This window comes from Paroedura picta, chromosome 15 (assembly GCF_049243985.1).
Source record: "Paroedura picta isolate Pp20150507F chromosome 15, Ppicta_v3.0, whole genome shotgun sequence".
Taxonomy (NCBI): domain Eukaryota; kingdom Metazoa; phylum Chordata; class Lepidosauria; order Squamata; family Gekkonidae; genus Paroedura; species Paroedura picta.
Genome location: NC_135383.1, coordinates 17,377,737 through 17,397,907, shown reverse-complemented (window position 1 = coordinate 17,397,907; position 20,171 = coordinate 17,377,737). Strand labels below are relative to the sequence as shown.

Sequence of the window (20,171 nt, the reverse complement as noted above, 5' to 3'; positions counted from 1 at the left end):
CGATGAGCTTCCGCAGCAGAGTGGGGGGGTCGAATCTGGGCTTCCCAGATAGTAGTGTGAAATACTAATCCAGACTTTCTCAACCAGAGTTCCGTGAACAGAGTTCTTGATGTCCCTGGAAGGGTTTCCAGAATGGGTGGGAGTTAATTTAAATTTTTTTTAATGTGTTAAACACTTATCAGGTGATATGACCATATACAGTCATGTCAAGTGCCCCCCTCTCAATGGCCAATGATGGGCCTGGAGGGGGTGGGGAGGGGCCCCAGGTGGGCATGTCCACAGCTGTGCTTCCCAACCATATTCTGCACAGATTGCGCCACTTCCAGGGTCTCTCAAAGCCTGAAGAATGTTTTTCGAGTTTCTCAATGGTGAAAAAGTCGAGAAAGGCTGCCCTAATCACTATACCATGCTGGCTTCCATGAGTTAGCTGGGTTAAGTCATCCAAGCTGGGTCGTAGCAAGTTGCCGGGTGCCTGTTGCTGGGCTTGGTCCCGTGAGTCCTTCCTCAAGCATCAGCAGAACCCTGGAAAGGACTCTGCCCCTCTCCCCACCCTTTACTGACCAAATCCAAGGTTTAAAAATACTGTTCTGGTTGCCAAGGAATGGTACTGAACCATTTGCTTCTCAATGCTACGTACCCGCTTTTTAACTCCCTCAAATAATTTTTTTGGAAGATTTCTGATTTTTCTGTAAACCTTAGAAAGATCTGTCTTGTCTTTTCATGTCCTCAATCACCAGAATTTTCACAGATTGAGTCACCTTGGGAATTAGAAATAATCAAGCTTTCAATGGGAATCTCTTGGGGGGGGGGCTAGACCAGTCTTATAGGCAACGATATAGGAGCAAGGTCCAAAATGACCAAGAGATTACTACTAATAATATTCTTATATCCCACTGTTGGAGACGAATGCTGCGAATACCATAGACGGCCAAAGTTACCAACAAGATAGTTTTAGAGAGGAGCAAACCAACTATGTCATTAGAAGTCAAGATATTATGGCTAAAGCTCACTTACTTTGGACACATCATGCAATCAAACTCGCTAGAAAAATCATTAATGCTCAGCATGGTCAGCGGCAAAAGGAAACGTGGTGGCCAAAGGATCCGCTGGCTCGACACGATCAAAGCCGATACAGGGATGACCATGGAACAACTGAAAGAAGCAGTCAGAGACAGGGGCGCATGGCGAAGACTTCCCTATACAATCGCCGATGACATCATCATATCCCACCTTTCTCAATCTCAGGTGGGTAACATCAAGGAGAACAAATTAAATACATGCACATCAATTAATATGATAACAAGTTTTAAATTGTTAACATTATTAAAATGATTAAAACTGCTTCAAAACCACTGGGTTTTACTAAGTGTGCTACCTCAGGGTTAACGGTGAGTTCTTCACAATAGATCAAATCAAAACAGCTTTCAGCCTGTCAGAATTAATACCAGAATTTTTAGGGGATATACCCGGAGTATGTTTCTCGAGATCTACAAGGGAGTATCTCAAGAGTGTAAGTATTCCTGGAAGGATTCATTCATAATGATGTCATTTGTGTCTTATTCCTATTAACACTGGTACCCTCAAACATTTAAAGGTTAAAATGGATCTCACAAATTAAAGTTCCCCTCTGGAGTATTTCAAATGTAGTCCTGTTCAGTGGTTACCTTTTTAAAACTTCAGTATGGGATATTACATTTGTAAAGGGATATTGACAAAGGTTGTTTAAGAAGGCCGTAGAATTCAATTACTTATTAGTTCTTTGGGTTCAGAATTAATGGTAGACACTTTCCCAGTTGTAAAAAGAAAATTAAGAGACTAGTTGCTTGTCCCCGCTGTCTCATCCCATTAATTACTAACCTTGACATTTTTATTTCTCCAATGTTTTTTTGTGAACTACAACTTAACTCAAAGGACTGATTAGCTTTTTTGGCAAAGAATTATCATACTGCATAATTTGGACGTTACTAATTTGCTACTAATTTACTTTTCCCTTATATCTGTACTCAGTTCCATTGTCCGAGGAAGCGTTCATGCACTTAAAAGCTGACACCTTGAATAAATCTTTGTTGGTCTTAAAGGTGCCATCGGACTCAAATTTTGTTGTGCTACTTCAGACCAACACGTCTACCTACTTGAATCTAAGTGAAATCTGTTAACATTTATGTAAACATTTATGTAAACCGCCCAGAGCCGTAGGGAAGGGCAGTATAAAATATATATATATATAAATTAAAAAATAAATAAATATAAAACATCAACTAGCTGGGTTAACATTTGAAAGACACATTTTTGTCCCCAATCTAACCTGTGCAATTTGAGGCCTACCTGTGTGTCTTCCAAATAAACAAAGACCCAGATCTGCCTGTCATGTTGTTCCTCCATCATCTACCTGCTGGGTTGTCCACTGTGATCTTTCCTAAAAGATCACCCCAAAGCTGCTGAGGAAGGTCTCCCTGCTCACATCTGGTGCTACTTTCACCCCATTGGTAACAGATTTTAAATTAACAGTACTAATACAACTACTGTTCCCTGGAAACAGAAATAGCATGCTTCACCTATGTGGAACCTCCATGCTACTTCAAATGCCTCTGCATTTACAATGGCAGCGGGATCAAAATGGGGAATTTCCCCCTGTGCAGAAGTAGTCACTCCTGCTACGGCCCAAGAGTGACTGACAAGTTTGCTCCACCACCTAAATGTGGGTCCGTCATGCTCCAGTACAGGGCTAAAAGCCCTCGAGCCAATTTTGACAAAGAGCAGACCTGATCCCTGAGCAGAGAACTGCCAAGTCAAAGGTAGGCAAGGGCAGGGCTATATTGAAACAGAAACAACTGCAAACGGGCAGATGCGAACAAGGAGACTTGTGGCACCCTAAAGGAAGGGTGATAGTTTTCTTGTACTAGAGGGGTTCAGGGGCTTGGGGTCAGAGGCTTGAAATGAAATCTCTTGAGAACAAAAGCAGGGTGAAAAGGCAGGGGGCACCCTCTGTGCCCTTTTTTTCTTGTCCTGATCCAGAGATGCCCAGTCTGTCTCTTGGGATCTGGCAGTGGGTGTGTGGGCACGCTTGGAGACTGGTACAAGTGCCTTCCCTCCCCTGCTGATGTAAGTCCCAGAGAGCCAGTTTGGTGTAGTGGTTAGGAGTGCGGACTTCTAATCTGGCATGCCGGGTTTGATTCTGCGCTCCCCCACATGCAGCCAGCTGGGTGACCTTGGGCTCGCCACGGCACTGATAAAGCTGTTCTGACGGAGCAGTGATATCAGGGCTCTCTCAGCCTCCCCCACCCCACAGGGTGTCTGTTGTGGGGAGAGGAATGGGAAGGCGACTGTAAGCCGCTTTGAGCCTCCTTCGGGTAGGGGAAAGCGGCATATAAGAACCAACTCTTATTTTTCTTCATTCCTGCAAAGTGGGATCCCCTTGCTTGGACTCCAAAAATGTCATTGCCTGAATTTTGGGCAGGGAGTGTGGCAGAATTGGCTTCTGATATGGAAGAGTCAGGTTTGATTCCACCTTCCTCCTCCACATGCAGCCAGCCGGGTGATCTCAGGCCATTCGCAGTTCTCTTAGAGCTCTTTCAGCCTCACTCACCTCCCAGGGTGTTTGTTGTGGCGAGAGGAAGATATTTGTAAGCCATTTGGGGAGTGAAAAGTGGGTTGTAAAAACCAACTCTCCTGCGTTACCCCAGAGCATCTCAGAACTGCCTAACCATGCGTTCAAAGGCCCCCATCTCCATTCCCACCCTGTCCTAGGCCCAGGAGTGGGTGAAGGATTTGTGGGGCCCAAGCAAGATACAACTGTGGTGGGAGCAGTCAGCCTGGGGGCAGAGAAGCCCCCCATAGTGGAAAGGGGTGTCACCCCCAGTGTCCTTACAGCGGGAAAAGCTGGGGGGGGGGGGCAGAAGCTGTAGCCAGGGCTGCACGGGGGGGGGGGGGGTTAAGCGGGGCAGCAGGGTCCGTCCAGCTGAGTCGATCCGGCTGCCCCATCTGGAAGACTCCCGGGGCAGCAGCAGACTTCGTCGGGATCCAGGCGGCGCGGTGACCTCCCGCCGGTTTCATTTCTCCCCGGCCGTTTTCGGACGCAAAAATGAAAGAGTGAAAACCAAACACTTTCGTTAAAAAAAAAACAAGAGAGAGAGAGAGAGAAATTGCAACAGGAAGGGTGTCCAGTGGGTCTCGGAGCAGATCCCCCGAGCAGCGGCGACAGGCCGGCGGGCGGGCGTGCATGCCCCGGGGGGGGGAGGGTGGAGTGGGATTTGGGGGGGGGGGAGAGGCGGGCAGCCCCCGGCGGGGGCGGGGCGTTTGGAGGCGCCCCCGCCGCGCCAGCCGGGGAAGTGCTGACGTTGGCTCGGCTCGGCTGGGCCCAGCCCGGGCGGAGCGGGCGCGGGAGCAGGGGCGGGGCGAGCCGGGCCGGAAGCCCCTGGATGGCTGGAGCCGGCCTGCCAGTCCGCTCGCCTGCCCCGCTCCGGCCGGCCGCCCAGCAGCAGCAGCAGCAGCAGCGGAGGAGGAGGAGGAAGAGGAGGGGGCGACGGGCGGGCGCCGGCTGAGTGCGCGTCCCGGGAACGGCCGCGGTGCAGCCCGCCACGACGCGCAGCAGCGGCAGCGGCAGCAGGAGCAGCAGCAGCAGGAGGAGGAAGAGGACGCCGCCGCCGCCGCCGCGGAGGAGAGGGCCGGCTGGGCGGGAGCTGAGCAGCCGCAGCCCGCAGGAGGCCCCGTCCCCTCTCAATGGAGGAGCAGCCCGGCCCGCCAGCGCCGCCGCCGCCCCAACAGCAGCAGCAGCAGCAGCCGCCCCAGCCGCAGCCGCCGCACCACCACCACCACCACCACCCTCCTCCCCACCATCACCACCACCATCACCACCACCACCACCAGTCCTTCTACTACTACAACCACAACCACCACCAGTACTCGGCCGACGGCAGCCCCGGCAAGGCCCCGCCGCAGAAGCCGCCCCTGCAAGCCCTGAAACATGAGCCCCCCAAGCCCCCCGCGGCACAGGCGGCACCGGCGGCACCTCCAGGCGGCCTCCCGCAGCAGCAGCAGCAGCAGGAAGCGGCGCCCAGGAAGAAAACAGGTCCGCGCTGGGGGAAGGAGCGAGGAGCGGGGCGGCGGCGGATCGGGACCCTCTGGGCGTGGGGGCGGCCGAGGGGGGGGGGAGATGGGCGCCGCCACCCTCACTCCCCCCCACCGCCCAGGCCCGGCTTGGCAAGTTTGCACGGCCCGAGTGGGCGACGGGCGCTGCCTGCTTTGCGGGCGCTTTCCCCGGGGTCGGCCGCGTGTGCGCGCGGGAGTGAAGGGGGGGGGGGAATCCCGAAAATGGTTGCTGGGGCGCGGGGGGGGGGGGAAGGCCGGCCTCGGGTCTGCCCGAAATAGGTCTCTGGGAAGGAGAGGGGGGGGGGGGCAGCGGACGTGGATCCGGCATAACGTGGCGGCGGCGGGGCGGGGGTCTGGCGGGCTGGGCCGGGGGCTGCGGGCGCGGCCTAGGCCGGCCTGACCTTCCCTTCCTTCCCGTTCCTCCCCTGGCCGGCGTGGCTCGTGCGTGGGGCCGGCCCTCGTCCTTCCCGGCCCGCTGGAACCTTCTCCGGGGCCGCTTCCTCCTCCTGCCGCCGCCATGTTGGGCGGGAGAAGAGGCGGCCGGGCCCGACGGCGGCTCAAGCGGCTCCCCCGGCTGGCCACCGCCCCGGCTTGGCCTGGCCGCCCGACGGAGCCGGGCCCTCCTTTCTCCTCAGGCGGCGGCGGCGGCGGGAAAGGGCCTTCTTCTTCCAGGCCGCGGGGGGTGGGGGGGTGAGGGTGGGGGGCTTCCGTCTGGGCAGGAGACCCCCCCCTCAAGATTGGAGGAGCAGCTCCAAGGGGGTGCAAGTGGGGCGCCGCTCCCCGGCCTTTTATTTTGTTATTCCTGGGGGGTGGGGGGAAGAATGGCCCACTTCTTGGCCCAAGGGCTTATGAATTAAGTTAGAAAGGGAGAAATTTGGGGAGAGCTGTTAATCACTGTTAACCCCCCCCCCTCAAAAAAAAAAAACTTAAAAAGCAATAGTAGGACGCAGAGCTGTGGTCTTCAGGAGTGAAGCAGGCCTCCCGCAGCTGTTTTGGAGCTTTGGGGCTGCCCCCCAGAGCAAGCCTCCTCCCCCAGTGTAAAAAGTATGACATGAAAGTGGGGACCAAGGTAGAAATAGTGGGATCTCTCCCCCCCCCCCCACACACACACTGCAGTTTTAGGGTTGGAACCCCTATAAGAGCACTGGCTAGACCAGTGGATGGATGGTCTCAGTGGCAGGAGCTTATGGGTTACCTGTGGGGCAAGGCCTTTGGGACAAACGCTGGTGGGGTAAAAAGGGGTGGTATGTTTTGAGGGTTATTTCCTCGGTTTTTTGGGGAGCTGTGCAGCGGGGTCAGAAGCCTAAGGCGAGTGGGATGTAGCAGCAAATTTGGGGGTTGGTTTTGCTACTCTGTGTCCAACCTCGCCTCCCCTTCCCCCTTTTTTTCTTTTGCACTCCATTTTGCAGGTAGGATATTCTAGGAAAACATTTTTTCCAGCTCTCTTTTAGCTATAAATGTGCTTTGATCCGGAATCAGCCTAAAAATAGGCCTCCCTAAGAAAGTCAGCTGGAGGCTCCAGATCATAGGTGGGTGCTGAAGTTTGTGTATCAAGTGGTACTGTGGCTCAGCCTATATTTCTGTGGCAGCCACTGGGCAAGAAAGAATTAGTATGGGTCTTAAAAAGCCCCTAGTGGGCTTTTTTAGAACCAGGTTAGGTACATGAGCATGAGTTTGCATGGAGAAAGTCTTAATTTTATCTATTTATTAGATTTTTATACTGCCCTTCCATACGGCTCAAAGGCATACCCTGGTAAGACTACTTAGAAGAGACTTGGTAAGCGGGTCAGAAGGCACTGAGGCCTTGGAGAGCTGTTTTTTGGTTGCAGATGTGTTACTGGTCTAGGTGGGCCAGCTTTCTGGTTTCAGTACTTGAGATTATTCCCTATTTGATGTGGGCCAGCATCCTGTGTTCACAACAGTGGCGAAATATGTTGGCCGCTGATGTCCACACCTTTCTTGTAGGCACATAGTCAATAATGTGGAGAATTTTACTTAATTTTGAGACTTTTTAAAACTCTAAAGCTGTTGAAATATGGAGCCTGTTTCCATTCGGATCATTACGATGAAGACATTTGCCAAAGGTCATAGTTTGGCCTTTGGATCTTGGGTGGGCCAGACATCTGGCCATAATTAAGCAACAAAGATGGATGACGCTTGCCCAGCTCTCCCTTGCTGGCAAGCAATTTTCATGAACTGAATAAAACAGTAGAATACTAAGCAAGGCATAAAAAAGTAAATTCTGGAGCATGAATCGTAAAATAGCAAGATCCTTTTCTCTGGTGACCAGGTTATGCCATTGATATCGAGATGAAGGTGATAAATCTGTGACTTTGATGTCTCTTCTAATTAAGTGTGCATCTGTGTCTCTGAATAAATTTCAGGAAGTGAAGAGACAAATTAGGGGTGGGGGGAGAACTGATTCAGTTTCCTGCTTCCATTGAGATTGCTTGTGCTAGGCATGGAGATGGGAAAATCTGGAAAAAAATGGAAGAAAAGTAAATATTTTGGTGGGACATTTAGGCAAGTTGGTACCCACACAGAGGCTAAGATGTTTGCAGGACTTCTACTCTGTTCAGTAACATTTGGAAGTGTTCATGCTAACCTATTGATGTAAAAATGATCCCGTAAGATGTCCCTTTTTGCCTACTGCTTATATACAGAAATCATTGATGCCGCTGTACCTGGATTTGTCAAAACGAAGACGTTTTTTTTTTTTTTTTTTACTGTTTTGGGGAAAACATGAACTTTTTTGTTGAATTGACAGTATGTGCTGACTTGACACATTGTCTTTGCTGTTTCCTGGTGCATTTTGGAGTAGAGACCTTTCCCTGTTTCCAAGTTTAGACCTAACTCTGCTGCCCCCTTACTTGTATTAACCAGAAAGTATTTGATGTAGGCCAGTGACATCTTGGAGGCTTCTTCCCTGGAGTGAAAAGATCAGGCATGCTGGACGAGCTTGCCGATTCCTGCTGATCTTCCCATGCAATGTGCAGCTAAAGGGAATACTGAGTGTATTTAAAGCTGTGCTCTCAGTTTATGTGAGACCCAGCAGTGCTGTAGAAAATGCCCCTGAATATTCTGCAGCATACTGATGTTGTGCACAGGGGTTCCTCACTTAAGAACAGTTGGAAGGGATTCCCTGAAGGTAGAAAGCGTAGAAGCAGCTAAAGTAAGCTATTAAAGTACTACTTTGTCCGTTGTCACTTGCCATAGAAAACGGGTGAGCTATGCAGGTGCCTCAAAAGGCATATTGGTGTTCTTGGAAACTTTGCCTTCGGTCTGTTCAAAAGGGGGGAAGGCTTGCAACCCCCATGTGGAGATACATTTGCAAAGATGATGGCCAAAGTTGTGAAAATAATAGAAACAAGTAAGAAGCCGCCCTCCCCTTCCAGCCGAACAACAAGACTTTCTGAGTTTATTTGATCAAGCTTCATTTTTGTGAGGATCATTCACATGGATTGGGTGGAGTGATGTTACATGGTTAGTGCAATGGCTGTTACCTGGACAGTGCTATGCTGGTGGTTTTCTTTAGACTTGGAATGCTCTTGTTCTTTTTGATTGGGACCTGGGTCTGTGCACAAGTTTTGCAATGCCCAACAAGCAGGTATCTTCCTCTGCTGCCCTCCAGAGGCCTGCTGGCTCTTTTCTTCTTGGTGAAGTGGTGTTCAGAAATGGGGGTATTCTGTTGATCTATCCCACTTTACTGAACCCAGTATATGTCAGAATGTTATTGAATCTCATGGTGGTTCTCTTCTGGCTTGAGTGGAGGTTTTGCAGCTGGCTCTGAAGGGCGGGCATGAAGAACTGCTGATGCTCTGGCTTTTAAAGAAAGGAGTCTCTCAACTTCTGATACATGAAATTTTTGTACCAGTTCTTTTGGTCCGTGTTGTTGAGGAGATGGCAAGCCTGTGTCTGGACTATACCTAGTTAGACAGGTAAGGGGTGGGGCTTCTTTATGCAAAATAACTCCCAGGTCATGGAAAGCTGAATGTTGAGAAGAATGCATTTAAAGTCTTTCCTTGACAAGCTAAATTTCAATATTTTCCATATTTTTCTCATTGGAGACCAAGAATTGGAAATACCTCAGGCGTCATCCTGTGCATTTTCTTGTACTGTGTCCATTAGACTTCTGGACGTAGTATGGGTTTACGTCAGACTCTTTGAGTTTTTATGGTTAATGTGCTGGAACATGCAATATTTGGATGGAGTGGCCTCATCCAAGCTAGTGGGTACTGGCAGATCCTGGCTGCTTGGGCAAGAGTTTGGTTTAGAGCTAAATTAAAATACGTTCCTTCGTGGAAATTTCCCCCCAAAGTATTCCTTCTGTAGGAAAGTGGTGAGGTGGGTATGTTCTTTGGTGAGACTGTAGGCCTCAAGTTCAAATGTTGGTTCAGCCAGGAGTTCCTTCAGGACAGCTTAAAACCCAGCAGGTGTGTCTTTCCTCCCCATGTCTTTGAAGTGTGTGGCTAAATAGTCCCAAGAGCAAAAGCATCACACTGCCTGGCTATTTCAGGTGCCATCACTTAATATTTTTTAGAAGGACGTTTCTTCCTCCTGCCGTGATATTGGGGGGGGGGGCAGTGAGTGTTAATGTGCCTTTTTCAGGATTTCCCAAATGAAATTGTTTGAGCAGATAAGGAAAATATTGTTTGTTTATTTATTTATTTATTGTACTTATATACATCCCTCCCCTGAGGGTCAGGGCGGTTTACATAAAACGCAGGAAACAGTACATGGAACTTAGTTTTTCATAATAATAATATTAACATTATACTATAACAGAGTATAACGATGCAAACAGGTCCAGAGCAGAACACATGGGTGGATTTCTGGGAAGGATGAAGCAGGGGCCCTGTAGATGTTGCTGGTCATCTGGTCTCAACTAAGTCCCTGATGGAAGAGATCCCTTTTGCAGGTCCTGCAGAACTGTTTCAGCTCTGTCAGGGCCCTGATCTCCTCTGGGAGCTCATTCCACCAGGTGGGGACCAGGACAGAGAAGGCTGTGGCCCTGGTCGAGGTCATGTGGGCTTCTTTAGGGCCAGGGATCATTAGCCGGTTGGTGGCAGTGGAGCGTAAAGCTCTTTGTGGGGCATAGGCAGGGAGGCGGTCCCTCAGGTACACTGGGCCCTGATTGTGCATGGCCTTAAAGGCCAGAACCTTTAGCCTGATCTGGAATTCAACTGGCAACCACTGTAGTTGATGGAGTGGGTTGAATGTGAGTCCTCCATGGTGTTGCTGTGAGGACCCTGGCCACTGCATTTTTGGACCAGCTGTAGTTTCCGAATCAAGGCCAGGTAGGGCGCGAGTTGCTTGGTTTGGCGGAGGTGGTAAAATGCCTGCCATGCTACTTTATACCTTTTATCTTTTAGATTTCTACCCCATCATTCCTCGGAGGGCTCAGGGTGACTTACAACGAAGCACTAGTTGCATGTAATTCACTTTGAAAATCTAAAATTTAGTTTTAAAATCAGCTCATCTAATTGTAAAAACCTATTGCCACCTCTTCTTGCATACAGCAGTAAGATGGAGTTCTTCCAGTTTGGTGTAGTGGTTAGGAGTGCGGACTTCTAATCTGGCATGCCGGGTTCGATTCTGCGCTCCCCCACATGCAACCAGCTGGGTAACCTTGGGCTCGCCACGGCGCTGATAAAATTGTTCTGACTGGGCAGTGATATCAGTGCTCTCTCAGCCTCACCCACCCCACAGGGTGTCTGTTGTGGGGAGAGGAATGGGAAGGCGACTGTAAGCCGCTTTGAGCCTCCTTCGGGTAGGGAAAAGCGGCATATAAGAACCAACTCTTCTTATTCTTATTCTTCTTCGGGGGGGGGGGGGTGCGTGTTTGTGTGCCAGTGGAGTCCATGAGATGTTGCCTGAAGATGGACTTTCAGACTTGGAGGCCAGCATCTTCTCTACGTTATCTGAGCATCCCACTGAAAAAGCCCTGACCCTGGTTGAGGCCAATTTCACCTCTTTAGGGCCGGGGTCCCCGAGCAAATTCTGGTCACTAGATCTTAGTGCTCTTTTTTGGGGGGGGCGTGGAGGCACTGAGAGAGATTATCCTGAAGATACGAGAGTCCCAGACAAATATAAAAAAACAGCCGCCCTGCGGCACTTTTATATGTGGGACTGAGAAGTGTGCTGCGGAGAACTCACCCTCTTGTTTTGCTTTCTGCAGGCCACAGCGAGCTCAATGGGAATGTCGGGGAAAGAGAAGTATCCGTAAAAGGTCTGAACTCAGTGGAATCAGCCAGCCTCGTTTCCAGGGTTCCCAACGGTAGCCAGCAACCTGGAGAGACTAACCTCGCGCTCAGGCAGGCGGTGAAGGGCGGCACCTTTGGAAAAGCTGGACTCAAACCCAAGAATTTCATTCCAAAGGCAGGCATGGACAGAAGGAATGAGAAATTCTACGAGAACAAAGCGCGAGAGAACCAGCCCTCTGAAAAAGGCGAGGTGCTCTCTGTTCCCAACGGGGTCGTCACGAGCAGCTGCAGCTATATCACCAATGGTTATATCAGCAAAGGGCTAGACAACGACGGGAGCGGATCCGAAAGCGGCTACACCACTCCCAAGAAGCGGAAAGGTAGGCGCAACAGTGCCAAGGGCTGCGAGAACCTGAATCTGGTGCAGGAGAAAACGCTCCACGAGCCCATGGTCACCACCTCAGCCTTAAAGCAGGACTCCGAAGGTTTCAAATCCGACTGCGTTGACACGAAGGGGAGCAGAGTCGACGGCATGAAACTCCCTTGGAAGTGTGAGGCGGGGTCCATGGGGGCAGGCCGGGGGAAGCCGAGTGTCGGGGATGTACAGCGCAAGAACTCTGATGCTAAGGTCGGGGTCCCCAGCAAAAAGTTTGAGGAGCGGCTCAAGGGGAAACCGGTGTCAGCAGCCGCTTCCAAGGAGGATTCTTGGACTCTGTTTAAACCGCCCCCGGTTTTCCCGGTGGACAATAGCAGTGCAAAAATTGTCCCTAAGATCAGTTATGCAAGCAAAGTAAAAGAGAACCTCAACAAAGCTGCACAAGCCCCGTCTTTGTCGTCATCCTCTTCCTCTTCATCCTCCTCCTCCTCTTCCTCCTTGTGTTCATCGTCTGCCGCTGAAGTCCAGCCCTCCAGCCGCCTTTCTCAAGTCCCCATGTCCGCTATGAAATCCGTTACTTCTGCTAGCTTTTCCAATGGGCCGCTTTTAGCCGGGGCCGATCGCAGCGCGTGTTCTGCAGTGAGCCAGTCGCTGCTCGTGCCCGCTGCTAGTGCCCTTTTGCTGGCCTCTTCCGAGTTAGTACCCCAAGAGGCGGGTATGACCTCGGCCGGGGAGCAGAAGAAATCGAGTCTTTTTATCTACCCTTCAAATATGCAAGCCGCTCTCCTCAACGCCACGCCGGCTGAACCGTCGTTCCAGGCAAACCAACAGAGCCTTGGTGACATCTTCCAGAACCAGTGGGGTTTATCGTTTATAAATGAGCCCAATGCAGGTCCGGAGACCACGGCTAGGAAACTGGGGGACGGCAAATCCGAGGAGGTGACATTTCAGGGGGGATGCCCTGCCGCTTTGGCTCCGCAGGTTGCTGACGCAGCTCCCGCGGAACCCGACCCACCTGCGTTCCCCAAGGCTTATGAGCTGGACAAACGGACTAGTCCGCAGCTCCTCGGGACGGCTGGCAAGGAGGGTGGTTTTTTGTTGGAGTCCCACCAAGCCAGTGGGGCATTTATCTTTCTCTCCAAGGACTATCATGTAGAGCATCAGCTGGCCTCCCCTACGAACGGTTTGTTAGCCTCCACCAAAGAGCAGAGGTACCAGAGAGGCCTAGAAAGGAAAGAGAGCTGGGGTGATTTTGACCTGAGGGCAGCCGTTCTATATCACACTCAAGGTAATGGCTTTGTTTCCTTACGGTGTGCTTTGGCCACTTCGAAATATTACCCTCCAGTAGGGTTTCATGCTTAAGGCTTGGCAGCCCTGCTGTCCTGTCGTCTCCCCCCCCCTCCCGTTCCCAGTTGTCCTGGTAATGCTGACAAATCAAACACAAATTCAACTGTTGAATTGTATGGGGCAGATGTTGGAGGGAAGGAAAGGGCTGTAGCTCAAATTTGCTTTATGTGCCAAAGGCTCTGGGTCCAACCCTCAGCTTCTCTAGTTGAAAGAATAATAGGAACACTTCGGATGCTGGAACGCCACTGCCGGGCTGGGTAACTTTTCCAGGGAGCTTCCTGGCTTCAGTGGGGCTGCACTGAGGGTGATGTCTGTGTGGCAGCATGCCAAGTTCCTTTTGCGGGTAGGGGGGAGTGTTTGCTCCTCCCCAGGGCTTTCTTGCTTGCCATTGGTTTTTCCTCTGGCCATGGGTACAGAACACTTAGCTGTCTCCCAAAGGGAAGGTGATATCTGCCTTGGTTACTTTGCATCCAAAAGGCCTTTGCTTTACTCTCTCTCCACACCCTTGTATGTTTTATCGGCAGCTGCATGTCTGGCCTACTTGGAGTCAGGGTCTTCGCCGAAAAGTCCCAGGAAGCTTGTGTTGCTCTTCCAAAGCTTGATATTTCTAATCCTCCTCCCAAAGATGTAGTTTTGACACTTCCCCTCAAGGACCTCTTCAGCCACAAAACTATAGCCAATCACCTGATGCTCCACTGCAGTGTTTCCTTCCATCATGGTCCTTGCTCACGAGGAATCACTGACAAATTGGCCACCTTTAGTGAAGTGTTCTCCTACCCACCTGTCCGCGGAGGACCACTGTGCTAGGTTCTGGGATCCTCTCTGCAGCATGTGCTCAACTCCCAGAAATTCGCACATGACAAAGCCCCTCCCCCCCCCCCAAAAAAAAAAAAGACTCAGCATTGTGGAGGAAGTTCAGGAGTAGCAGCCAACCTCTTTTCGGAAAAAACTTGTGCGCCATGACTGATCCCTTTGTTGAGAATCCTTGGATAAGCCTCCCTGGAATGCAGCTCAGAAACCACTAGACTAGGGTCCGTTCCGATGGTTCCCAGCCACAGGGTGACAGGGCTTGGTGGCTGCCGGGAACAGCAGCAGGGAGAGGAAGATATGCAGGTTTGGCCGGAAGGGGCCGGTTTCCACGGCAAGAGGGTGCTGATGGTGGGGGGGGGGGGGGTCTTTCAGGATGCCAGCCCCGCTGCTGGATTCCTGCCTCTTTGCTTGATGTCAAGTGGCAGGAGAGCAGCCTGGGAAACGAGAGCAGGCAGGCCTGCCTGGCACCGCTGTGCTTCAGTGGCCAACTAGGTCAGGACGGAGAGACAAGTTGTGGATTCAGTGCTTTGCGGATGCCGCTGTCACCTCTGCACACCGGCTTTGAGCTGATTTCTTGGCGTGTCGCAGCGCTGAGGCTGGCAGAGAGGGGTGCTCCAAGGTATATGCCCCTGAGGCTCGGCCCGCGATCCTCATCCAGGCTTGTCTGCCTTCCTCCCAGGTGTTCGTTCTCAGATGCGCCTAGCAGCGAGCCCTCTGCCTCGGCAGCACAGCCACCACCAATCTATTTATTTGGCTAAAATCAGGGAAGGAGGGCTTTCCCCGTCTTTGAAGCCTGGATTCTGCTCCTGCCTTTAGGCTTTCACTACTGAATCTCAGGTTGTTTGTTTTTTATCCTGCCCCATGAAATTCTTTTCAGGTAGGGGTGCACTCCCCCCTCCCCCCTAGCCCTGTGATGGCAACTTTATCAAAGTAGGAAGATTCTGCTGTATCTTCTTTATGTCCCATATTTGCAGTGGTGGAACTTGGTAATCAGAGTTTGGCCTCATAGGTCCCGGTGCTCGTCTTTATGAAAGAAATTCCAGACCGTCAGGATTATCAGAGGGCTGGGGAAAGATTCATGAGAGTTCTGGGCAGTGCTTGTGAATCGTCAGGGCAGCTTTTCCCTTGCGGTCCTTGGTTGGGGTCTTGGAGCTCTTGGTACTCTGTCCCTCATGTTGATTGATGGCACAATGAAGGTTCCAGTATCATTAGCATAGAATTATAGAGCCGTGGAATCATGGAGTTGGAAGGGACCTCCAGGGTCATCCCATCCAACTCCTTGCACAATGCAGGAACTCACAGCTACCTGCCCACTCACAGTGACCCCAATTTCATGCCTCCCTACCAAAAATCTCCAGAATCCAGCCTGGCCTGGAGGAAATTCACCTACCACCCTACCGTGGCCATCAGCAATTCCCTGGGTATGCAAGGAAGGGCCACAAGAGACAAACACTGGCACATCCCTTCCTGCCCAGCCACTCACAATCTGCCCAAGTTCATAAAATCAGCATTTCTGTCAGATGACTATCTAGCTTCTGCTTAAAATCTTCCAAAGAAGAAGAGCAAGAGCAGTATATAGATATGGAAACATTTGACAATGTTTTAGCGTTTGGGTATCTGCTGCCCAGTCCTCGTGGATCTGTTAACCTTTATACCGGGCCAGTTTTGTTTGCTTGTTTGTTTATTTATTTACAGGATTTTGAGACTGCCCCTCTACCGAGTGGTCAAAACATAAAAAACAAATTGTAAAAATTAAAATGGCAGCAGAAAATATGCAAAAGCCCTTTGGATAACACAGGCAATGTCAGCAAATATGTCACAGATAACAAAACCAGCTTAGCATAACGACCTGACGAGTTTCGATCCAATTAGATCTTCTTCATAGGTATGCATTGTCGTGAAGTGTCAATAAATATCCTGGGTCTTTCTCAACATTTTTAGTGTTGAGAAACCTTTGAAATTCTTCAGGCTTCAAGAAACTGGCAGAATCGTGCAAAATATGGTTTGGAAGCATAGCTGGAAGCACACTCACCTAGGACCCCTCCCCTTCCCATCCCCTCCAGACCCATCACTGGATATTTGGGAGGGGTGGGTTGACATGACCATATATGGTCATATCCCCCGATTAACCAATTTAGTTTAAATCTACATGTAAAAAATTAACACACACCCATTTCAAGAAACCCCAGTCTTGAGAAAGCCTATGAATGTGAAGAATTCATGTTGACCAGATTGATTTCCTTAAAAACAGAATTATTCTGTAAACCTCTCCTGGACCGAGGTGAAATCAACTATGTGGCACTTCACTATAGTACAGACCTGTTTTATCTCCCTGTCTCTAAAAAGATTTTTATAGGCATATTGTATTTATGCATATGTTGGTTGATAATTGATAATGTGTTGGTTGATAATTGACCTCTGAAGAAGATCCCATTGAACTGAAAGGTGTCGGGTCACTAGCTTAAGGTCATTTTGTTAATTTTTCTGATACTGTATGTGTGACCCAAAGGGCTTTTGTATAACTGCGGCTGTAATGTTTTTAATTGGCCTGGTTCAGCAGTCTGCAATAAAATGTGACTGTATTTTTATGCTAATAATTTTTAGATTTCTCGACCATTTCTGTTTTACAGGTTGGGTTTGTTTCTTTTCCCATTCCCTTCTTCCTTTTCTGTACATTTATACTGTACCCCTGAGGGCAGAGCCCTGTGCCTATGAGCATTGTATAGCATTTAGGAAACGCACACATGATTTAAATACAATCTGATGATAAGCGAGAGTCCTGGCTTGTGCGGTCCCTGTATTATACCGCAGGATCTCTTTGAGTGCACTGACCCTTGGGAAATGTCTTTAGTCGGTCGGCTTAACAGCAGTCCTCAAATTTGAAATTTGTACAGGCTTGCCGTGGTGCGCTGGATAAAATATTGACATCTCCCCCACTTTTTTCTTCCACAGAAATGGAAACTCTTTGTAATTTGCAAAAGCAAGGTAAGGAACTTCAACCTTTCAGTTCTGTGTCTTATGTGCCAGTAATGAGCCGTGGAGTTTAGTGGGTGGTTACAGGAGGATCTCATTTTATTTGATCCTCGCGGCTCTCCTGTAGCATGTGAGTAGCTGCGTGTCCTTCATTAAACTTTTCATGGCTACGCAGCATCTCTCCCCAGCCCAAATTGTAACTGCTTCTAAAACACCCGAGTTCATAACACCACAAAGTGGCCTGATAGGAAACAAAACCACTGCCAGGCAGACCTGGACAGGTGAACGTGTAGGGGGTGGTGGTGGAGAATTTGCATCCCGTGCAGAAAAAGACTGGGAAGGAAAAGGATCTGTACATCTCTTTCCCAAGGAGAGGCAAAGCTGGGGAGGGCCCAGCTCCATACGACCTGTCGGTGCCAGTCTTGGGCCTGATGCACAGATCATGCTGCCGTAGGGGAGCTCCTGTTGGCATGCGGGTCCCTGAGGACTGGGTCCCAGCTGTGACTGTCAGTGAACAGCATCTTGAATTCATCCAGAAAACAAACTGGCATCCATATCAGTTTCCCGATTAAAAAAAATGGGTTCTTGTCACTTGTTCTCCCATCTGGAGTTGAGCGGCAGCAGTGTATGCTCACCCTCAAGACCAGCCCCATATAGAAGAAGCTGCGATGAACGTAGGGTAGGCTTTCTCAATGAGTGTTTCATAAAACCACGGGGGTTTCTTGACAGCCCTGGAAGGGTTTCCTGAATGGGTGGGAGTGAAATTTTAGAAATATATTTTAAAAATCCATTAACTGTTTATTGAGTGATATGGTAATGTTGACTCTCCCCCCCTCCCCCCAAATGACCAGTGATGGGCCTAGAGAGGGTGGGAAGGAAAGGGGAGGGGCCCCAGGTGGGCATGTACACAGCTACGTTTCCCAATTTTACTCTGCACGATCGCACCACTTCTTGGGTTTCTTGAACCCTGAAGGATGTTTCAGGGGTTTCTCAATGATAATAAAGTTGAGGAAGGCTGATGTAGGGGTTCTGGGTTCCGTTTGTGAGAAGGCCACGGATGGGTGCCGTGGGCTGAATCCTAAAACCAGGTGGTTCTTTCTGCCACGGGTGAAATCCAAGAAGGGAAATGCAAAGCGCCTGCAGCAGCAGCAGCTCTGTACGAAGCCCACATGGGGCTGCAGGTCTTCTTGTACTTTAACTTGTAGCTCAACCCAGGTCTGTGCTCCTCTCTTGCAGATCCCAAAAGGATAATCACTTATGGTGAAGCCATGGATCACCCTGACCAGTGAGGCGAGCAAGGAGACGCTACCCAAGTGGGCCTCTGGTGGCGAAGGCACACTGTCCTCCGAGGCCGGGCGGCAGCTGCTTCGGTGCTCCTTTCGGAACTGTCTGGCACGGCAGGGGAATCAGAACTAGAATTGCAGGATAATATATACAAATATATATATAAAATATATATATATATATAGTTATTTTAAAAAATTTAAAAAAGGGCCTCTGGGCATGAGGAGACTTCACAAGGAATGGTAGAGACTTGCATTATGGGATTATTTAAACTTCTTGTTCGGAATTTTCACTTTCTCCTCTCCTTGCCTTTTTTGGGTTTTTTTTTCCCCCTTCTTTCTCTCCGTTCCAAGAGTGGACCTGAACTCCAACTGGACACAGGCTCAGCCCTCCCTTCTGGCTCCGGCCATCTGCATGGGAGGGTTCTTCAGCTCTGGCTGGGACTCTGCAGCCATCTTGAAGATACTACCAATGAGGAACTACAGGGGGGTGGGGGAGCCCTTGGCCTCTTGCCTCTCCCCTTCTCTCTTGCCATGCTGCTGACCGCCTCTTTCCCTCCCCCCCCTCCAGTTTTACTTGAATCCTGCCGAAGAAGGCTGGGGAGGGGGGGAACCTGAGCATCGCAGGGTTCTTCTCTCTGCCGCTCCCCCTGTCAACGGAGGGATGTCTTAAAACCTCACGTGTGTCTTCTTCCCTCTCCGGGGAATGGTCACTCTGTGGTTCTGGAATCCGCAAGGCTGGCGTGGCAGGCCATTGCACTTCTGGGAGAAACGTGTCATCTTGACAGGTCTTGTCCAAAACTCTAGATCCTAGTATGTTTCATGAAGGCATCCGGGATATTTTTTTAAAGGGTAGGGGGAATAATAGCCCCGCTCCCATGATTTTATGCCATATCCATTGGAGCAAGCGAAAATCTGTTCAGCTTGTAGGTATTTGGTATTTTTCTTCTGTCTCTTAACACTTGGCTGGCTTTGTTCTGTTTCATTCTCTGCCGGGAAGCTGAAAACAGGGAGGACGCTGCGTTTTTGCTAACTTCATAGGTAACGCGCACATGCCCCCTTTCCCCGCCCGCAAACCTTTGTTCTACTTGGAAATTAATTAAAAAAAAAAAAAAGCAAAGCAAAAGCCAGTGCTCTCCCGTTTTCTCCCCTTGCCAATCTGCCTTCGATCCCCCCCCCCCCCCCGCCTCAAGCCGAATCCCTCTTTCGGTCTGACTCTGACAGCCATTCTAGCTTATTAACACTGTATATTATTGTTACGATTATGATTATTATTATTCTCCGCTCCCGCGTCACAATAAGAAACCATCACAAGAGCAGAATTGGGGGTGGGGGTGGGAGGCTAGCCTGGAAGCAGAAAAATAACTTGTAAAAAGAAACGCCAATCAAGGGCACGAGGAGCCAGCAGTGGGGCTCGGCAAGACGAAAGCCTCCTTGGAGTGCGGAGTGCCCGGAAGCTTTCTCTTGGGAAAGGCTGCAAAGAGGCAGGCGGCCGCGTCCCTCTCGGGATTTGGGAGAAGCCGCCATTACCTCCGTACTCTGGGATCCCTCCCCCTTCCCGAGCTTGACCGGGCAGGCATCTGCAGCAGAACTTGTGTTTTGGTTCATGGTGTCCCTTTTTGGGGTCCCACTGTTCTGTTGGGAGGCGAATGACCTGATTTTTCTTCTCTCTCCCCCCCATACCCACCCCCAGACATCTGTGCTGCCACTGTTTTAAATTTTTTTGTGTGTGTCCTTAACATGCCTTTTAAAAACTTTATTTGCTTCTCTTAAAGTTGCTCCTGGCAAAAAAAAAAAAATAAACCTTCACTTGGAGCCCTTTTAAAGACTTAGGTTTTTTTTCCTTTAGCAGTGTCAAAAAAAAGTTGATGGGTCACCCACCACACACGACGCCCCCTTTTCTCCAGAGTGCTTGGCCACTTAGAAAAAGTTTTTATTTGGTCTGGAAATCTGAGTGTACATGGAACCTTTATAGAGAACGTGTGTGTTATATCTTGCCCAACGACTGAAGTGGAACTTGGGGGGTAGGGTGGGGTTGATGGAGAGACAAGGCACACAAGAGTGAGGCTGCCCCTCAGCAGCTTGCAGGTG

At 50.1% G+C, this 20,171-nt stretch overlaps 1 protein-coding gene across 2 annotated transcripts; it reads left to right on the top strand.

The window, feature by feature from the left end:
* The first annotated feature begins 4,338 nt into the window (after nucleotides 1-4,338).
* Nucleotides 4,339-19,906, top strand: NUFIP2 (nuclear FMR1 interacting protein 2). 2 transcript variants are annotated; one of them, XM_077312685.1, is made up of 4 exons: nucleotides 4,339-5,068; nucleotides 11,267-12,955; nucleotides 16,777-16,809; nucleotides 18,034-19,906. In XM_077312685.1, the coding sequence occupies exons 1-4, from the start codon at nucleotides 4,720-4,722 to the stop codon at nucleotides 18,084-18,086; spliced, it is 2,124 nt and encodes a 707-aa protein (XP_077168800.1). In that variant the 5' UTR covers nucleotides 4,339-4,719; the 3' UTR covers nucleotides 18,087-19,906. The 2 variants fall into 2 exon arrangements, with proteins under 2 accessions (XP_077168800.1, XP_077168801.1); XM_077312686.1 differs by lacking the exon at nucleotides 4,339-5,068 and adding an exon at nucleotides 6,641-8,571.
* Nucleotides 19,907-20,171: the final 265 nt, after the last annotated feature.